The 21,022-nt window shown below is 45.5% G+C and overlaps 1 protein-coding gene across 2 annotated transcripts; it reads right to left on the reverse strand.

Moving 5' to 3' along the window:
• Positions 1 to 7,382: 7,382 nt before the first annotated feature.
• Positions 7,383 to 20,966, reverse strand: LOC127326796 (uncharacterized). Of its 2 annotated transcripts, none has more exons than XM_051353590.2 (17): positions 20,698 to 20,966; positions 20,336 to 20,454; positions 20,130 to 20,175; positions 19,866 to 19,938; positions 19,717 to 19,774; positions 18,910 to 19,005; positions 18,661 to 18,778; positions 17,813 to 18,079; positions 17,100 to 17,201; positions 15,346 to 15,703; positions 15,144 to 15,257; positions 14,353 to 14,960; positions 14,060 to 14,253; positions 13,014 to 13,233; positions 12,593 to 12,712; positions 11,231 to 11,998; positions 7,383 to 10,874 (listed from the first exon to the last, which is right to left on the reverse strand). In XM_051353590.2, exons 1-17 carry the CDS (start codon positions 20,911 to 20,913, stop codon positions 7,755 to 7,757), a joined length of 6,597 nt encoding a protein of 2,198 aa, XP_051209550.1. In that variant the 5' UTR covers positions 20,914 to 20,966; the 3' UTR covers positions 7,383 to 7,754. The 2 variants fall into 2 exon arrangements, with proteins under 2 accessions (XP_051209550.1, XP_071677442.1); XM_071821341.1 differs by having other exon boundaries at positions 20,336 to 20,457.
• Between the last annotated feature and the right edge of the window lie 56 nt (positions 20,967 to 21,022).

A 21,022-nucleotide genomic window follows, 5' to 3' on the forward strand; every position in this document is an offset into this window, starting at 1 on the left:
TCCTCAATGGGAAAATGGAGCACCTAACAACGCATCTTCACAGACCAAGAACTACGAGATCACCCCTTTCATTCTGGGGTTTAATTTATCCTTTTAATTGATGTTTTTTATTTTATTTGAAATCGTGTAAAGATTATTTGGATTTGATACAGCTACTTGTGCAAGCATTTTACGATTAAGAATCAATTTCTTCTTGTACAGATTGTGTATTAATTTACTATAACTATCAAATACTTTATATATCCGCGTTGCTGCATTTATCCGAGTGATCCACAAATGACGAAAATCTCTCTTTTGCCTACCTCTATCTCGATGAGAGGAAACAAAAACTCTTTTTACCTGTTGATATTTCTTGCCCTACTATAGGCCAAACTACCTGAGCACTGGGTCCAATGTGAGTAGGATCACTTAGCCATGCTTCATAATTGGAAAAACGGGCACCATGAAAGTACATACCACTCAACCAAACAAAGATAATGGAGAGTTGCCCGAAATGAGCACTAAAGACTTTTCGAGAGATCTCCTCTAAATCACCGGTATGACTGTCGAAATCGTGAGCATCAGCATGTAGGTTCCAGATCCAAGTGGTAGTATCGGGGCCCTTAGCTAGTGTTCTTGAGAAATGGCCGGTTCTGGACCATTCCTCAAAAGATGTTTATACCGATGAATCGTCTCTGCTTCCTTTTTTTCTTCTCTGCACTTATTTTATTTTGTCCTCAGTCTTTGGGCCAACATATACATATTCTACCTGCTCCTAATCAGTTCTAATTTCTGTTTGCCAAACTCAGTACAAACATAAACTCTCACAAATACGTATATATATACACTCACCCCTACGAACATGGGCAGCACACTCTACCCCTATGCCAGCTCATCACATAGCCCGAGGGGCAGTTTGAAGACGCTCATGACATGAACACGAATGGCTCATGACATAGAATGAGGAAGAAACATGCTGAAAGATTTAAAGAATGGCTTCAATCTCAAGTTTAGATGTTTGTAACTTAGTTTTCTTTTTCTTTATTGTATTTTCTTTGTAAAGTTTTACTTTCGTCATTAATAAAAATTGCAGTGGGGTTTTTTTCACTCTTTTACCTTTAAAAAGACGCTCATGACATAGAGATGAATGGCTTGGGCAATTGCTTTTATTAGGATTTCTTTTGCTGCCTAGGATTTATGATTATCTTCCCATTACACTAGCTAGGCATTTAGCTAGTTTTGCTTGCAAACTATGAAACTTCCCACTAGACATTTTTCTCTAGGACTAGATAATTTGTTTCAAATGCTTCTTGTGTCACATGTAGAGTCGCTTTCACCTCTGAACGCCTGGGCAGGGGCAAGAATTACCAAACATGATGGAGCATTTTCTAGGGTTTATGAGTTTTCTTGTGTTGGATGCATAAGTATCTAGGATTGTTTTCACATTTGCTGCTTGTTCAGTCGTCTCTGCTTTGCCTTGAAGAAGGGAAAACTATTATCTGTAAATAATAGATGGGAGATCCCATGGGCTTGGCAACATATTTTAACAGGGGTAATATTGTTCCTTCTCACTTCTCTTTGTAATAAGGTAGACAGACCATCCTCCACGAATAAGAATCTAAGAACATAAGGTGAGAGAGGATCACCTTGCCAGAGGCTTCGGCAAGGCGAAAATTAATCCAAAAGGTTTTCATTGAACTTAACTTGTATCTCACCGAGGTGACACATGCTATTATCCAGTCCACCCATCGATAAGAGAAACCTAACTTTTGCATCACTTTCTTTAGATAATCCCAATCCACTTGTCATACGCTTTAGACATATCCAATTTGTACACACAATGCTCAATGAATGTAGGCACTCAAACGCCACTAGGGCAGTATCTGTAGTTAGCATCCCGAGTACAGATGCACTTTGGTTCACAGACACTATCTCTCCCACAATGGGCCTGAGTCTGTTTACCAAGCATACACTTGGCAATAACTTTGTATATAACATTTTCGCCTTTGGCAGTATCATTAACAGCTTCTTCTGGCATATGATAGTCGCAAAGAACAGCTTAACCGCATTTATTACCTCTATTTTAATTGTAGTGAACAATTCCGTAAAATTTCCAAAACTATTCTGATCACTCCGGGACATTTCAAACATACTGGAACACTTCTGATAATGTTTCTCTCCCATATTTTAGTATCAGATCGATTCCGGTGTGCCTCGGAAACTATTAAGATAACACCGAAATGACTCTGGTACTTCATCAAAACTATTTCAATGTCACCGAAGTTGAGAGAGAGAGTCGAGCTGTTTGAGAGAGAGAGAGGGAGTATTGTAGAGTAAATGTGAAACGAAGCTACAACAGTTTATGCAGATTGTTTGATGTTTTCGGGCTTGATTGGGATGGTCCAATTTTCTCATTGCCCAAGAGAGATGAATGGAGTAGCACGTCTAATAGCTAGGACTTGTTTGAATTCTAGATTATCTTGTAATTCGGTCGATGGGCCCCTAGCTTTATTTTGCCACCTCTTGTGGGCAATGTAACAATTACCTGATAGTAATAAAGCTAGCGATCACGGCTTTCCCTCAAAAAGAAATACCACCTTGAGCTTGTATTCAAAAATAAACATTAACTTCTTCCAAGCTTTCTTTCTAGCTGTATAGGCTGGATTCGTCTACACATAACGAAAGAATCTCCTGCACCCTCCATAAACAACGACGAGGGGCCTGTTTGGTAGCCTGCATGCCTCTTTTTGCATGAGATGAGAAGCGAAAAGGGCCAATTTAGTTGCATGAAGTCCTCCACATTGTTGCACGAACCGGTTTTTAAAGCACCACGGTGACAGGCCCGGGAGAAACGCTCAAAATGACTGTTGATGTTGAGCATGGCCCATTGTCTTTAGACGCCTGCACACGTGGGGAAGGGATACGGAAACGCCGCGTCCGTTCGGGAACACGCGCCATAACTAGCCTCACCGCTCCACTCTTCTTTGTCTCACTCGCCTCTTCACTCTCACCCCTCCCCCCTAAACTGTCACATCAGCAGGGCAGTTGCTCTACCGCCGACAAATCCGCCGCACCGTCGCAAGGAGGAGCAGCGGGATCGGAGGAGGAGACGATGACGAGAACCACCGCGACATAGGCCGGAACCTGCACCGCGCTCTTCACTGACATCTCAAGTTCGGGCGCGATCTCGACCTCGTCCTCGACCTGATCAATGGATGTAAGCTCCTCTTCCTCTTATCTTCGTCGTTGTTGTGCGACAACATGTCATGCTTCACCATTTGCGACGACATGCAGATTAGATCTGCTAGGGTTTCCATTAGGATTGGGTTCGGATAGACGATTGCTTGTTATTCATCACGATTGCTTGTTGTTTTTGTCGATTGCATGTTGTTCACGATTGCAATTTGCTTAGATCTGTTTGTGTACTTTGCAATCACGGTAGATCCATTCTAGATCGGACTGAGATTAGTAAAACTGTATGTACATGCAAAGAGGGGAAGGGCTTCTTGTGCTGGGATTTTGCATGTTGTGATTGTTGTGCCAAAGATTAAGCTGAGTAGCCCTAGTTTGTTCATACCCGGGCGCAAGACGAGCTAGATGAGTTGAAGAACGAGGTTGCTCTGCTCAAGAATTTGCAGAGAACTCAAGCACAAGTTATAAGGTCTAAGAAACTGGAATGGGAGGCAGAAAGAAAGACCACATTGGTGGCTGAAAACAGAAAGTTAGAGTATGACATATACAATCTACTCCAAGTGAATTTGCAAACAGGGAAACGCTCAAGAGGATCAGAGCTATTTGTGATGAGTGATGAATCTGTTGGAGATGTAGTGTAGGAGATTCTGATAATGGTTGAGCTAGGTAGAATTTGTAATGTACCCTAAGTAGAATTTGTAATATACACTAAGTACCACTTGTAATGTTCTCTATTTTAACTAGTACTTGTGTTGTTTGTGAGTGAATTAGGCCGACAATTATAACCAGGGATCATAGTATGGAGAGATGATTGATCAGAACCTATGGCATGACTGAACATGACCATGCCATTGGTTCTGATCAAACATCTGCTCCATATGTCCTCATATTATGAGGCTTATGTTACCTTGCTCTGCATGTTTTTGCTTCTTCAATTCTGTATTGGCCAATGATTCAAGTATGGCACAATGGAAGGCTCTTAGTCGTGTGTACCATTTTTCTTGCACACTAGACTTAGTTTGGAGACAGTATCTTTGCATGCCGTGTGACCCAATCTCTGAGGCCTCTTTAGGTTTCTCTTCTGCATTGGCCAATGATTCAAGTATGGCACTACGAAAGGCAAGGTGATGCCCTCAAATTTAGTCGTGTGTGTCACATTCCTTACACACTAGACTTAGTTTGGGGACAGTCCCTTGAGCTGCAGTGTGATCCATTGTATGAGGCCTCGCTAATATTTTTCATGTCCTTGTTCATCTACTAGAAAATCCAATTTGGGGCACCTGCGGAGGTTCCCGGCGAGGGACCGTCCAAGAAGCGTCTGGAACACGGAGGGGGTTCTTCTTCCTCGCTGGTGCACCGCCCAGGTTACCAAAAGGACCCGATAATGTTGATGCTTGACCCAACAGTGACACCACACTTAGATCATCTCCAGTCGCGTCCCCAAAGGTTTTTGGGGCTCGTCGGACATTTTTTCGGACCCAGTCACGCGCCCCAAAGCCTCCTTCCGCCCGGTGCGGCCCAATATGGTGTCTGGCGCCCCGAGCCCGTCCCCGCTCCACAGGGGACACTCCGGGAACGGAGGATAGAGTGAGAAGTGAGGCGGGGAGTGGCGGGCCCGACGCGTCATTGACCCATTGAAATTTAACAGGTCTCCCGCCACATCGCGCTCTCCCGTCACTTCCCGCCGCCAGTCGCACATATCTCTACCCTACCAAAAGATTTCACCCCCTCCCACCGATTCATTTCTCCCTCCTACCGCTGCTACTCTCTCCCTCCCATCGGCGATTTCATTTCACCCTCCCACCGCCGCTACCCTCTCCCAGCCATGGCGCCGACAAACCCCAAAAAAGTGGCCAAGAAATTGGCCACCAAGCCATCGGGAAAGTAAGCAGTGATGAAGGGGGCGAAGGCGCCCTTCGCGAAGCCGGGTGCCGGCGGCGAGGACGAAGCCGGACGGTTGGACCGATGAAAGGTGGCAGCAAGACTGCCTGCGGCGCAAGTTGTCGACGGCGGAGCGGAGGGGGCGGCAGGTGGTGGAGCATGAAAAGAAGACGGCGGGGTCGCTTGCGCAGCAGAAGACCGCGCTGGCCGCGTGTCTCGCTGCGACCGCCGCGCGCCCATGGAGTACATCGACCTGGTGTACACTCAGGGAGTGACGTCCCCGTCGACACCCGGTTTCTTCGGAGAGGCCGCATCGGCGACGCCCGGGTGCCCGACACAGAACTTGTCACCGCGGTACGAGGATGCACTGCCGCATGGCGGCTTCAACACGAACGCCTTGTTCTCCCCGACATACGACGCACAGCAGCGCCAGCAAGGCCGCGGTGTGGACGGCGTTGCCTTCACTGGACGCATGGGTCCGCTCGAATTCGAGGCCGTCGGTGCTTCGTTCGGGGAGGATGAGGTAGCGCGCGAAGAGGATGACAGGGAGGACGGCGAAGAGGATAACGAAGAACACGGCGACGAAGAAGACGAGGACGAGGAGGATGTCGCAGAGGATGCATCGGATCTCGTGGAGGTTGACGCGGCCAGCGTGAGGAAGAAGAAGAAGAAAGCAGCCTCGGGCTCACGAGGCCCCAAGTGGAAGGTTCCGGAAGACCAGTGCCTCTGCGAGTCATGGTTGACGGTTAGCCACGACTCGATCATCGACGCCAACCAAAAGTACGGGAAGTACTTGGCGAGGATCAAGGTAGAGTTCGACGAGCACAAATGTGTCGACAAGGATTACCGCACGATGCCAATGAAGAGGAGCCAAAAGGCGATGTCGACGCGCTGGGCCATCATCTAGGCGTCGGTGAACATGTTCCGTGGATACTATACCGAGCTCAAGAACAGAGTGGATAGCGGCACAAATGCCGGCGATACGGTACACATCTTTGTACCCCCAGGTTAGCGCCTCTTTTAATCACGATCTGATAGTCCATTGCACTTTCTTTGATCAGTTCGACCGTGCCATGGGGATGTACCGGAAGAATTCAGAAGAGTATAGATCTTTCGTGTTGTTGCATTGTTATAGCAAGCTCAAAAACAGCGAGAAGCGCCATTGATCTGGATCCGCCGCTCGCAACATCGGCAGGGCACCCTATCGGTAACAAGATTGCCAAGGCCGCGTTGGTGCACGCAACGGCGACCAAAAAGACGCAGTCATCGATCACCAAGTGCTTCGCCGAGGTCTCCTCGACCCTGCTCATCCGCGACAAAAAGGCTGACGAAAGGTGGGCGACGCTGCTCAAGAGGCAAGATGACAAGATGCAGCTCAAGAAACCGTAAGGACTTCCCCCTGTTGACCGCGTCGACAGCTGGAATGTCTCAGACGTTGGCGGCGCACAACTTCTACAAAGGCATGATCATCAACGACGTCCAAGCCAAAATGGCGGCGGCCAAGGCAGCGGCAGCAACCCCACCACCGGAGGCAGCGGCGGAACTAGCAGGCGCGTCGGCGACATCGTTTGCTAGTACACCTGCATCGGCATCGGCCTCGGCATCAGCGACGGAACAACCAGACCGGGCAAAGCACGATGAGGTCGTCGTGCTCGACGGCCCTGCGTCGACTCAGGATGCGTCGTCAACGTCGCCAAACCCCTTCTTCTAAATTTTGTTCAGTTTGCACCACCGGTCTGTAATATGATCTTGCCTAGTAATATGTAATATGATCTTGCCCAGTAATATGGTTGCGGCTACTTTGATCGCGACAACTTCAGCACGAATATTCTCTTTTGAATGCGAACTATTTAAATTTATATTTGGGGTAGTTATGGGGAACACGGCTGAGCAGCGACGTCCTCCAAACACGACACGAAGAAAAAACATCCCCAAATACTCAATCCATAACGCTGTTTTGGTGGACCCAACTGGAGATACCCTTACTGCTGTTGAACGGGGAGCTAGGAGGAATCGGAAGGCAAGATTAGCAGTATGTCGAACTCATTTTCTTGTCCATCCTGCCTGGACGACACGTCACAGAAGGAAGCACACCATGCGATACATGTGCATTATTACGTTGTTTATAGAAACACAAAATTCTCCCAGAGATGGATGGGTAAAGAGAACATTTCTCCAAGAGATGCAGTAACAAAAACATATCCAAGAGAATCTCACAGATTTCGAGGAATACATAACTCCTTTCTCATGACTCGAGAAAAAATTGCCATGCTTTTTTCTATGGCGAACTCGTCACTCTTGGAGATTGGCATCACATGAAAAAGCATGCAGAAAGAAAGATCAAAATGTTTCCTTTGCCTTGGGGAGAGATACCACAAGGCAAGACAGCAAAATTTATACATACTGCTCCAGCCCAACAAAAACTTCCCAATACTGTATGTACACTGACTATCAATCAGAGTCTACAGCTACGGCGATATCATATCAACTCCACAACCTTGCAGGGTAAATAATAAACATTCAAAATTCATAAATTGTGTAGCCGGACAGGATGTACCCATTCTTCCGCATAACCGGTCCAGTCGTCAAGGCCTTGCCAGCCATTCTCATCTCAGAGCTCATGTATGCTCAGTTGACACTAACCATCTTCAGCTTCTTCCTAGCTGTACACATAGCCAAGAAATCTCCTGCGCCGAGTCTGCCTACCCGATGTTGGCCACGAATGGCACCAGCCGCTTGTGATCCCGCTTCCGCCCAAGGGCGCATGTGTCAAGCACGCGCCCGAGCAGCAGCCGGGTGTTCTGCAGTGCCACGTCCCGCGCGACCACTCCACTATCCGCAGGAGTGCTCCCGCCACCCTGTGTGGCCATCATCATAGGCCCGAACCCCGACCCAGCGGCTGCGTACTGGAGCGGCCCGCTCCGGGCCTTGAACGACGACTGGGGAAGCAGCATCCTCTCCAGGACCTTCTCCCCCGCCATCCCACCACCGCCGTGACCGCCGTTCTCGCCGCCGAACCCTCCTCCCAGCTCATCCGCCTGCTGCCCGCTGACGCCGCTGCAGCTCCTTAACAGCGCCTCCAGCACGTTGAGCGCCTCGGCACACAGCGCGCCCTCCACAAGCTGTGACACCACATTGTACACCTGGGGGATCTGGGACGGGTCCACGGGGGTCTGCTGCAGCAGCGACTTGAGCATCAGGAGCACCACACGCTGGTAATCCAGGGGGCCCCGCTCGAGAAGCCTGAGCAGGTGTCCAAAGGCCAGGGACGAGTGCTTGGGGAACCACTCGGTGCAGATCGGCGGCGAGGCTCGTGCAAACAGATCTTCCAAGGACACGATCTCCCCATAAGAATATGCTCTGAAGACCTCAGCCAAAACATCCAGAGATTTCACGCGGCACCATCCTGAGATGTTCGACGCCACATAGTACGCTTTCTGGTTCTGTTCTTGTAGAGGCGACGCTGACCCGAGGGAGGAGGATGCTTCCTTGGTGAGCTGCAACCCGAGCCATGGGAGAAGACCTGTGATGTGCATCAGCAGCCTTGTCTCAGGGTTCCCGAATATAGAGTCACATGTGGGTATCGTGATCCTGGATAACACCTCGATTGCAGATCCATGGCTAGCGCTAGACATGAGCCCTTTCAGCACCAGCGGCTGAACGCCTTCAAAAGCAGGCACTTTTCCGGTCTCGGTGACAGATAGCAGTCTCTCAGAAGTAGTTCTAGACTCCAGCCTGTGGAGGTCACTTGAAAACCCATTGACGTCAAACTCATCACGAGGCATGCTTGAGAGCAACACATTTTCATTCGTCCGGTCACGGAAGGTCAAGCGATCAATCACCCTGCAGAACAATTCGAGCACTTGGCAGTAGATATGCACAAAGTCTGTGTGCATCAGCGCAACACAGCCCCAGAAGAGCTGCGGGTAAAGTATCACCTTCTCAGGCTCCATGTTCTCGACCATGACTTGTAATGTCAGCAGATTCTCCATCGCAAAACCCAGAACTGCCGGGACAGGGTTACCCAAGCATCTGTGGACGCACCTCAGAAGCAGTACGCAGCTGTCGCTCTTGACGCTAGGGCGTAAAGCACGGTATATCTGGTGCGATCGGCAGGCCAAGTGACGAGATGTGCACTCCATGGCCCACTTCAGTGCTTCAGCACCCCAAGTCTCACGAAGATCACCCTGGAAGAAAATAGCACTGACCATGCTTTGTACAAGCGCTGATAACAGTGAAGAGCTAGGAAGTTCAGTCCGGACAAGGGTAGGATCCTCGTTCTCCCACATCAGGCTGCCCCTTTTAGACTGGATGTATTTTATCAAGCTCACCACATGCTGCTTATTCTCCCTTTCGCTGCTTTCAACCTCATACAGTTCAAGATGCCGGCCAGCAAGTGAGTAGAGGAGATTCACAAGCAAATCCTGGCAATGCTCAAGTACAATGTCTTCTGAGCTATCCATTGAAACACACGTGACATGGAATAGCAGAGGCAAATTTTCACGGAAGTCCTCATCATTCTCATATGCAATTTCAGCAAGGAGAATCAAAGCTATGTCGGCACGTGAAAGCAAGTGCTGGTGCCCTTGTAATGCAGATTGAAGCTCATTGGCATTGATCCCATGAACTCCGCTGCCACCTGGATGCAGAAACTCATCATTTGAATTTGGGGTGTCGAAATAGTAGTCTCCACTATCTCTGGAAACATGACGGCTCCTCAGATGACCAGCTGAGCTTCGGACACCCATTAACGGCCCAGACATGTTCATTAATGCTGGAAGGAGCTGGCCTGACCGGCCTGTAGTGGGGTTTGGGATGCTGCTTACTTCTGGGGCCAAAGGGCTCAATGGGCCAGACACACTTCGTCCAGCGACTGTTGATGTCCGCCAGCTCAAGTTGCCGCTGACGTTCCTGATTGCACCATCAAGAGAACCACGGACAAGCAGGGGGGACATGTGAGGCTGGCTATCAATTACTGATGCTACCAGAGAGGTAGTAGGTCCTTGAGAAAACTCCAATACAACATTTGCAGAAGCATCAACCTTCCCAGGCCTGATTGGCTCTTCGTTGTCTTCAAGCATTCTCTGAGATAACTCACAGACCAAATGATCAATGGTCTGCTGTGGGCAAATTCGAGCTAGATATAGACTGACACGTTTGGCAACTGAAAAGTATGTAGCAAATGCACCAGTGATCTCTGCTGATGGATTGGCGTCACAGTCCTCTATCCCTCTGGTAATCAAGAAGTTAAGAACGGGGATTATATTGCGAGTATTGCTTGCAACGGTGCTCCAAAGTTTCTCAATCTCGTCGGGAAACTGATCACCATGCTTCCAGGTGACATAATAAAGACTTTTCAGCAATCTCTCACTCCACCCAGATTCCTTTAATCTCACAAAGTTGAGATTTTCAATCCAAGGAGCCATGCATGTGAGGACCTGATGCTGTGCTATAATGTCCACTGCGTCAAGCTGGCGCTGCATTATTTCCTCACATAGATGCTCACTGAGTTCAGGATGGTCCTTGGCGAGCTTTGAGGACAACTTGTACTGGAATTGCTGATAGGAGTCTGGGAGGTTGCCAACAACTGATGCCCGGTAGTGTCCAACACCATCAGCATCATCTTCTGCCCACTCACGGAGAGAGAGAGTCTCCAACATCTGGAGTGCACTGTCACGGATCAGTTTTGTTTGATCGACCACCTTGTAGAGGATCAAACTCAAAAGTCTCTGGATTTCACATTTTGGAATTTCTTGACGCATGTAAACTTCAGCCAGAACACTGAAATACCCATCTGCAATAGAAGCATCTGGAGAGTAGCACTGCAAATGATTGACACAATCAAAATCTAACAGTGATGGCAACCGTTGAAAAAAGCATAACACCTTGAAGGAAATTATTAAGTATGACTAAAGGAAGGAGGATTAAAAAGGAAAAGGAAAATTTTAAGTTGTGAAGGACTAATTAATAAGATGTGTGATTATCAAATACTCTCTCCATCCCACAATATAAGATGATATTACAACCAATATACTCAGTAATTGATAGGCCACTTCGAAAAGAAAACTTCAACTGAAGACTTTTACAGCAAATGCAACTAAATGACTAATGCATAAAACACACTTTCCAGGTATACAACATCAAAAAGTAAAGACATAAGAATAAAAGTAGAAGTTACCTGATCTATGCAAGCAGGAAACAAATCCAAATTTGTCTGCAAAATATTCTTCAACGCAGTTTTTGCTAAAAGAATTCGAAAGTGGCTAGCTTTTTGTTTGTCCTTCCCACCAAACCGTCCTCCATCAGTATGCTTCGAGTATGACGGTGTTCGAGGATCTACTGGTGAATGCCCAAAAGGTGCTCTCAGAGCTGGTTCCCCGAACAGACTATTGATCCACAATATTACCCGGCCTGACATCTTTCTAGCATTATCATCAAAACAAGGACCATAAAGCAAAGAAGCAATAGCATTCATGGAAGCCCAATTGATAGCATCCATCTGCTCAGCGATTTCCCTGTCAAAGGCAAGCTTGTCAAGTGATTCCCTCGACCTATTATGTTGAGTGGCTTTATATCGCTCAAGTTCACGGCGATAGTCAGTGCTGCTTTCCTGCCCCCATGTGCTGCCAGAATCATCACTCAAGTTAAGGAGAAGATCAAAAAGTCTCTTGCGTATTCTGTTGTCAAACCTCTCAGACTTTGCATCAACAAACTCAGGAGCTAGATATCTTATAACAGAGGCTAATGCATATCGGAGAGGCTGCAAATCCTGAAAGCTATCGGATGATGACATGTTGATTTGGCGGTATGTTTCTTCAATAAACTTCAGAAAATGTAAACGGAGGACAGGCTTCCGAATAAGCATCCCAGGCCAAACCTTTTCAGCTATCATTCGATGTATGTTTGCAACATGAGTGCGCAGATCCTCACGACGGAACCTAGCATTCTGCAGAGGCAAATACATAAGAAAATAACTACAATGAGAGAGTTACATTATTGTACCTACAATCCTTAATATTATGATCTGAGAAGTCATATGTATGGATTGGGTTCAAATCATAACCTGATTGTTCTTGCATAAAGGGACAGAGTTAAAATACAAATATGATTGATATATACATTTTATGGTATGAACAAACAAGTGATCGATATTAGGCATGGAATATGGTAAACAAGCAATATGCTTCCAACTGTATTAATTTAAAAGTGATATTTGTGGATACTAGTAGAGTTGCTCAGTAAGAAGAGAAACTAGCCCCGAACTAAAACTACAATTTTGCTGTCCCAGAAAAAGCATGAACACAGCAAATAAGCTTGAGAAGAAAGAAACATCGTAACATGGATCAGTGCTCATCAAGCCAAGTGAATCAAATAAGGTGTGTCAGCCGAGCAGCAACAGGTTAATTTTCAGTAATATGGAGAAGTCTATTATTTGAAATATTAAATGAATATGATTAAAGAATAAAGAGGCAGTGCGAGTTAAATTAATCCAGCAATTTAACCACGATACTGGCATTAGAAGAAAGTTGAGCCACTTTACCTTCCATTTTGGTTTTGTTTCTGTTTCTGATGAAACATCCTCAAGAAAAGATGCAAGTTCACCAAACATGACTTCGCATACTTCTAGATGTGAGTGCCCAAGGGCAGCCGTAGCAGCAAGCTGCAGAAATAGAAACAAAACAAAAGGAAAAAAAATCATCCAATGCATTGATGCAATAATCAACTATGCAGAAATAAAAATTACGTACTATGCTGAAGTGTTCGATTCAGATTCAGTACACAGAAAAATGTCATTAATAGACCGTTAGCTCATTATCCCACAGCAAATCCGTACTAGTTTACTTGTGTGGATTTTTTGTAAAATTTTAAAAATAGAAAAGAAAGCACTTCACCCCATAAATAACAATCTAGAGAAATACATAAGGTGGGTTTAAGCACTTATAGAAGTATAATAATCTTACTGCATATCCTTCTGAACCATGGCGCAGTGATGAGAAAATTGTATGGAATATGTCTTTCGCTGATTTGACGCCGGATTCTTTGTTTTCACGTGGGCAAGAGCACGCAAATGTTGCATAAATCAGCCACTGATCAAGCTTAGCGTCAGAATCTTGTGATTGTTGAGACTTTCCACCTAATTCAGAAGGAGTGATCTGCTCAAGTCTCCTAACAACTTCTATTCTGTCCGAGTCAAGAAACAGGGTCAATAAGATGTCCAACCAAATTGTCAAATGAATGAAAAAAATTATGTTGTTTATTATGAAGTGAATTAACGACAGTACATATTATTTTTTAAGATATTGCAAATCTTCATATACCATCCTGAAACAAATATCAACCATTGTTGGATGGCAACCAATGGTTCTCGGGATTCTAACAAAAAGGAAAGAAGCAAGACTAGACTGATAATTACTGTGTCTCTAGACCTAAATCCTTAATCTTGGTAAGGACACAAACTGACAAGCTTGATTCTTGGTCTTCATAGGGCAGAAAACTGATGCTGGCCTATGAAGTAGGAGAGAACTCACATTTCATCAATTCTTCTTTCTCATGCCCACATACAAACACTAGTTCTGATATCTCAGGCACTAAACTAGTCAACTCTCCATCTAAGCAGGTCTTAAGCATCCACCACAGAACCAAATTGTATTCATCTACAAGCTTCTACTAAAAATGTCCTTGCTAACAGGACATTCAAAAAGAAAGGTTGTAAGCCAAACTGTAGTGTTTCTATAGTGCAGAGAAGTCCCTGTCTAATCAAACACACACACAACAAAATTCGGTGGGGTGTAAGGCACAAAATTAAGAGAGATCGTAATAAGGCTGCTCATGAGATAATTCTATTTGCTAGGCGTGACGGCAACTGTGTATCGTGGAATACGGTGTCAAATTGTACTTGTTATCCTTGCATGAAGGATTGTAATAGCTCTAATAATTGTTAATATAGTTTCACTTTCCATCAAAATATATGGACGACAAAAATCCAGGAAAAGACCAGAGTTCTTGCCTTGCATCATGCACAGAGATCGGGCAAAGTTCAGCTGCGTATTTCACAATTTCGCTAAGGTAGCGGGCCCATCTGCTTTTATCAGCGCTCTCCAAGATGGATTGAAGCGTCACATCCAAAGGGATGGGATCCATCTCACGTCTCAGATCATAAGGTCGCCCTGGATCCCAATAACAGCTCTGAGCAATGTCTTCCTGTAAATTTATTATGATTTAGTGATATGAACAAGCATATTATGTTTCAATGACAAACTTTAAGCCACTGTGGTATTGTTGAAGACATAAGAAACTCACCCCATTTTCCTCTATGATGTCAATGATAAATATTGGTTCTGGTTCAAGTTTCAGTTTATTGTCGCCCCATTCATTTGTCGAGCAATCTCTTAGATCGTTTTTTAGAGCTCGAACACATCGCAATAACTCCAGAGCTGTAAGCCGTATTTGAACATCAGCAGAGCTGAGAAAGACAAGCCCAACTGCATCCATTTCTGAGGCACGAAATTCAGATGATCTCTGCAGTGTATCGCCTCCTAGGCTCGAGCGTTTAAAATTTTGAACATCTTTGGCCAGAAGTTCCTCAGAGAGGCAACCTCTCCACAGCCGCATAAGCTCTACTAAGCGACCCAGTGAATTGAGAATCAAAATAGGGAACTCGTCAGGAAGTTTAAGGATGAAATTAGCCATTCCTTTCAACACAGCAAACCGACGATTAGGCAGGTATCGTACGATCCTGTTCAACACTAGCACGGCTTCTTCACGGACAACAGGGTCAATACTTGTCACATGTTGAGGTATAATCTCAGTCATTCTATCATTACGGCCCACCTCTTCTATCAAGTATGGTATACATTTAAGCACAGATCTGAAGAGTGATCCCTGAGATTTGTCCTTCGTTACATTATCTGAAAAGGCAATATTAGAATAATGCGTAATTCGAAAATGGAAAATGGATTAAAACATTTGCTGCTTTAACAATTTCGGTATCACTCGTGCACAAAAGATGGTCCAAAATTAGTCCATAGGAACAATAGAACTTGGCAAGTAATTTGATCATTTGCTACATATGATGATAAATAGCAACATACCAATTGTAGCCTTTGATGATGTGAGAAGGGCTAGGCTGTAAGCCTTGCTACAAGACCTTAATATTAACTCGATAGCTGACTTGACTTTTGGAATGTAGTGGCCAATACCAAACACTGAAATTGCAAAGTAATATAATGTTTACCATGTTGCCACGAAATGATAAGCTTATAAAAACTGCTACTGCTCCCAAAGCAATGTTACCTTGGAAAACATCCAAGCCAATTTGTTGATTTGATGGAGAAACAACAATCTCAAGCAAAGCCCTAAGACCAACAACCTTTGCTTCACTTAAACTATCTGTTTTCAACAGTTCCAGTATCATATGGTTCATTGCAAAATCCAGGTTGCTCTCAGCTAAGGTCACACAAAACTCAACAAGTTTATCATGCTGGACATCTTGAGTCAGCAATCCTTTCTTCAAAACAGTCAGCAACTGAGATGTAACACTATCCAAATAATCCCACACCTGATTTCTGGGCTGATACTCTGCATAAACATTTACATAAAATTTTACTACCCGATGAAGACAATCTAATGCCATTGATCGATGATTCTTGTCCTGCATCATAAACAATCAATCAGAATTATGCTTCATGGAGCAGAAAGGAAGAATACAAGTTTCATAAGAGCATCTCTAGCCGAACCCCTATAATGCTTTCGCGGAGCAAAATTTCTGGTTTCTTCTCTAACGTGCACCTAGCCGAACTAAAAATAGGAGTCGGCCTCTGCGACTCCTAAAGATACTCAACCTGGCCGAGCCCAAGTAAAACTGCCGGCCTCAAATTTTGTCCCCTTCCGGCCCCACCCGTGCTTTCCCACCCCCAACGCCTCCAACTTCGCAGCCGTCGGTATCCCTAGCTCCGAGTGCCTGTTTGCGCTCGCCGGTGGAGTACCGGAGCGCCGCCCTCACCCGCAAAAGCTGGATCAATTGCGCACGAGCGGGATGCCGAAGGGCGATGAGAACTGGAGGTAGCTGGCCGCCTCGTCGAGCGTTGACGTGGCCGGCTCAACGGGCCTCCTCTGCCGCCCCTTCCTCTTTCTCCCCGCCGACAAGACCGTCCGAGGGGGCCACAATCGCCTACAGGAGCTGCTTCTTCTACCGGCGATTCCTTGTCAAATTCGGCCGTCGCCGACCTCCACTGTCTTGTTCCTATACTGCAGCTGAGCCGTCCGCATCCGTCCGAGCCGACCATGCCGCCATGGATGTCCGCGACGTCGAGCTTGTTTTGCAACCTTGCCGCTGCTTCTACTTACCTCCGGTGCACAACGCACACGCGCCGCCCGCTTCTGGTCCTTGTCGCCGGAGTTCCCAGTTGCTTGCGCTCATGGGCGACAGCAGAGGAGACCCCCTCCTACTGGGATAACAGGTCTTCGGGGCTGGGGGTGGAGGCGGAAGGAGGGGTCGTCGGGGCGGGGTGGAGGTGGAGGTGGGAGGAGGGGTTGTAGGGGCTGGGGGTGGAGGCGGCCAGCTACCTCCGGTCTTCGGGGCAGCCCCTGCACATGGCTAGCTTGGTTGGTTCTCTGAAGTTTAGCACTACCCCTGCACATGTGTATTTCCTTAGCTAGATTGGTTCTCCGATTTGGCTAGCTGTGTTCTGCTGAATTTATTTTTTTGAGCTGGTAGTGCTGTACGGGTATGCATCAGGTGTAACTGGCTAGCTATTGCAAATTTTTCCTAAATTTGTTTGTTCAGCTCAGCTCATTGGAGATGCATAGCAAGTGTTCAACGAAATGTATGAGCCAATTGTGTTTTAGGGAGTTGCGTTTAGGGGATCGGCTAGAAACCAAATTTCTTTAGAGGAGCAAATATAAGAATTTAAGAGATAGGGAGGCTAGAGATGCTCTAAAACAGTATCTCTATGCATAAATAAAAAACGACAGTACAAAATGATAATTCATAAAATATTAACATGATAATCTTGTCTCGTAATTAAATCAAATTTAACAGAAATCACCTTAAGATACTTATACAGGATCTCCAAATGCTGAGAGAAGTTAGTGTTGAACGTATGGGAATCACCAAGGCAAAGTAGAAGAGTGACCAGTGGAAATCCAACCTGCAAAGAAGTTTCGGCATTAAATATTATAAAAACAGAAAATATGTGGAGCAACAGCAAATCAGAAACTAGAAGGGACAACAAAATAATGAGAGAACGGAAGGAGTTTATTGCCTCAATTCACCCACAACCATTATTAACGCACCTCTGTTAATACACTCAAATAAAAACTAACCAAATTAAGAAAGTACCAGTCGTGTGTCATTAAATCCTCATGATTGCTAGCGAATAAACATGTAAACAAATTTGAAGGCCGAGTGATTTGATTGATAATGTGTGCAGGTAATAAACATGATTGACAAAGGGTAAGAAAGATAAATCTTTGGGAAAGGGTTAAGGACCATTTGTAGAATTTAATATCACTTCCAAATTAATAAGGCAATGACTGATATTTTTGGATAAAAAGCAAAAAAAAAAGTAAAAGGTGCACATACATACAGCTACATAATGCTCATAATAAGTTGGCAGACAAAAAAAAGGCTGGCTTGTGAGCTTCCAAAGTGATGAATAGCAAGAAGATTAAGAAACAAAATCAAAGCATACATTCTTTGTGCAAATGCAAAGGTCAAACTGTGTAAAGTATAAAATGAAATGTCATGTCATCAACTTACAGCAATATGCTTGCTCTGTTTATCCATCCAAACCATGAGCTGGACTCTTATTCGAGAAACAGCATCATACCAAAGTGACAATGCAGATTCCACGCCCAGTGGAGGCCAATAACTTCTACCTCCCTCGGCAAGTGGAGCCAGTATACTTGAGAGCATGTTGCACAAAGCATGTTGCAGCTCACTCTTTCTTTTGTTTGGAGGCCGATTTAGAGGATTTGCTTTTGCAATGAAGGATACTGAAGCATTTAACCCACCCTCTGTCTTCACCTGGACAAATAAATTAAGGGGATAATAATAATATAAGCGATCATACACTACATAGCCAAAAACGGCATTGAGGCATTCCATGCAGCCTTGTTATGCAACAAACAAGTTCATGGATGATGAAGAGAACTGCGTAGAGGTCTTTCTTGTGCAAGTGAATATACACTTTATTAGGAAGCAAAATTGTGCAAATCAAAGGGGCTTTCTGAAATTCAGTGTATCAGATTGATCATGCTATAATTTGGTCAGTGGATCCTATGAGTTGGAGCACAGTAGCATACTACTATCTCCGTTCCAAAAAAAAACTTGTCACACCTTTGTCTAGGTACGGATGTATCTACATATTAAAATGTGTGTATCTAGAAAAAACTGTGACAAGTTTTTTGGAACGGAGGGAGTAGCAAAACAAAATTCTTACGAAGTTTCCATATTTTTCTAAACAAATGAAATCGTTATAGGAAAAAAATTTATGTACGTGATGCCAGAACAAATCAGATGGGGAAAGTTATGCACTTCAAATATTCTTGAAGTAGTCATTATAAATTGACACAAATATTCGTGAAGTAGTCATTGTAGAATCATACCCCCAATTTGAGATAGCGCATCCCATTAATAATGTTGAGTGTCTCACTTCTAGCAACAGGAGTATCAACACGGCGATTATTAAGCTCCATGAAAAACCTCTCAGTCACAGAACTAAACCTGTGAGTCATCAGAGTTTTCAGCAACTTAAACAAAGAGATCACACGAAAATGCAACAGCTTTTGCAGTGCCTCTAAAGTTGCACACGCTGCCTGGTGATTCATGGAAGTTGGATAAATTAAGAAATATACCTGATACGTGATAAAGCTCCTAAAAGTTGAGCAACAAGATCTAAGAGGAGACCTCGCAAATCAACCAGCGAAGGATAATCTACTTGGCTGACAACCCTGGAAAATGCAAATTTTGCTCTAAAATCCACACAAGTAAACAAATTTACAGAATGAATTCGAGGACTTTGGCACATGTAGACAAAATAAGACAGCGTAATAAACATGATGAATCCATAAGACAGCGTAATAAGACAGCATACAGGCGTTGAATACAAATTAATTATGTGCTGTTCTGCCAAAATGCCAAGCAAGAGTCCAGCCATTAACAAAAGGCTAAAGACACATCATCAGCAACCCCAACCCCCCCACCCCCCACCCCACACACACACACCCCTGCTTTGTGACCATCCATTGTGGCCTGGCAAATGTCCACCATGGCTGCTGCGCCCAACAACCATTGGTGTCACAGCCGATGCCACATTCAAGCCGCGGCCAGAGGCACCCTTGGTGCATCACACCTCACAATCTCAAGCAACCTAACTCCCTTGCGCCACCGTAATACTGCCGTCCTGAGATCCCACGCCCCGGCAGCCGCCCACCTCCCACGGTCCCACCTTCCCTCTATGGTTGAGTATTTCCGCGAGCCTCACACGACCGATTTACCCTCAACCTAATACTTTTGTTAAGTTCTTTAATATGGCAAGTTTTTGCTCATTTGCTAAAAATTGGTTGTTCAACGTAAAGTGGTCCTCACTAAGATCGCAGAACCTGGTATGACATGTCCTTACCGTACAAGAAACCACATTTAAGAAAGCAGTAGGTTCTCACCTGTCTGCATTAATTAGCCAATCAAATACAAAACTTTCCAAGCCATTCCAAAGTTTCTCTGGAAAAAATAATGCATAAGTCAGTTAACCGTTTTTAAAATTAATGAAGTATGCAAAGTCCTCGCAGGAAACAAGAGCAACAGAAATAACCTGTTATTCCCTCTTGTGGGCAGTACTCAGCAAATCGAATGCAGGCTGAGCTGAATATGCACTCAACAGCAAGCTGGGTAAGGGAAAGGTTAATCCACGAACATATTAGACAAGAGAATGCATGATGAAGAGTTGGGGAACAGACAAGTTTGAGATCGGGGATGAAAATCCTTGCTAGTGACTATTTGTAACTATAAGATGATCTATGGAATGCATATCAGGTGAGCGTGGTCTTGGAAAATGCATGGTCGGTTGATAACAGACCTTCTTCTGGTATGTTGAGGCATCATGGGCACCTTTTGGTGATTCACTGTGGAACAAGGGTGTAGAAAACTTGAGTAAAAAGTACAAGACAGCAGAATGTTTCTAGAGCTGGAGCAAGCAACAGATCTGAAAGCTGAATGTAAGAAAGATGGAAAATCTAAGACTAACAGGTTGGGGTTTTCAAGAGTTGATGCGAATCAGCGTACCTTTCTCTCCAACGAAGGAGAGCATCCAAGAGAGGTAAAGGTGTGTGCCTCGCAACCATGGCGAGAGAGTCCAGTACTTGCTCGTAGCTTGGATCAGACGGCCGTAGGTATTGCCCATCCTGCTAATTATTTACATAATGAAGATTAGGATTGTACATTGCAGCATTTTCTGTGGTAACATAACTTGCTGGTGCATCATGCGGATCTGGATGGTAAAAATGTGTCTAATTTTTCTTTTCAAGAAGCAAACCTAATTGATATATTTTTCTTTTCAAGAAGCAAACCTAATTGATGATAGGTAGCATTCCTGACGGCAGTATACGGGCAGAGCAGAAATGGGAGACGGACGGGGGGGGCATCACCTGGGCCTGTGCGGTCTCGATGCGGCGGCGGGCGAGCGGGAGGAAGCGGGCGAGGAGGGAGTCGACGATCTGCCTGGCGGCGCCACCGGCTCCCGCGTCGTGGGGGGCCGCGGCGGAGGCGTGCGGCGTGGGGGGCAGCGGCGGCGGGTAGGAGACCCCCGCCGCCGCGATGGCGGCTGCGGCGGCGAGGTGGTGCGAAGAGCGCGGGGTCGCCATCCAGCTCGGCCGCGACGGACGGAGGTCCCCCAGCCAGAGCCAGGCGTGGCGTCGCGTCGATCTCTCCCAAGGAGCCTCCCCTAGTGTTAACTCCACAAATATTCGTATT

Source organism: Lolium perenne, chromosome 6 (genome assembly GCF_019359855.2).
Source record: "Lolium perenne isolate Kyuss_39 chromosome 6, Kyuss_2.0, whole genome shotgun sequence".
NCBI lineage: Eukaryota > Viridiplantae > Streptophyta > Magnoliopsida > Poales > Poaceae > Lolium > Lolium perenne.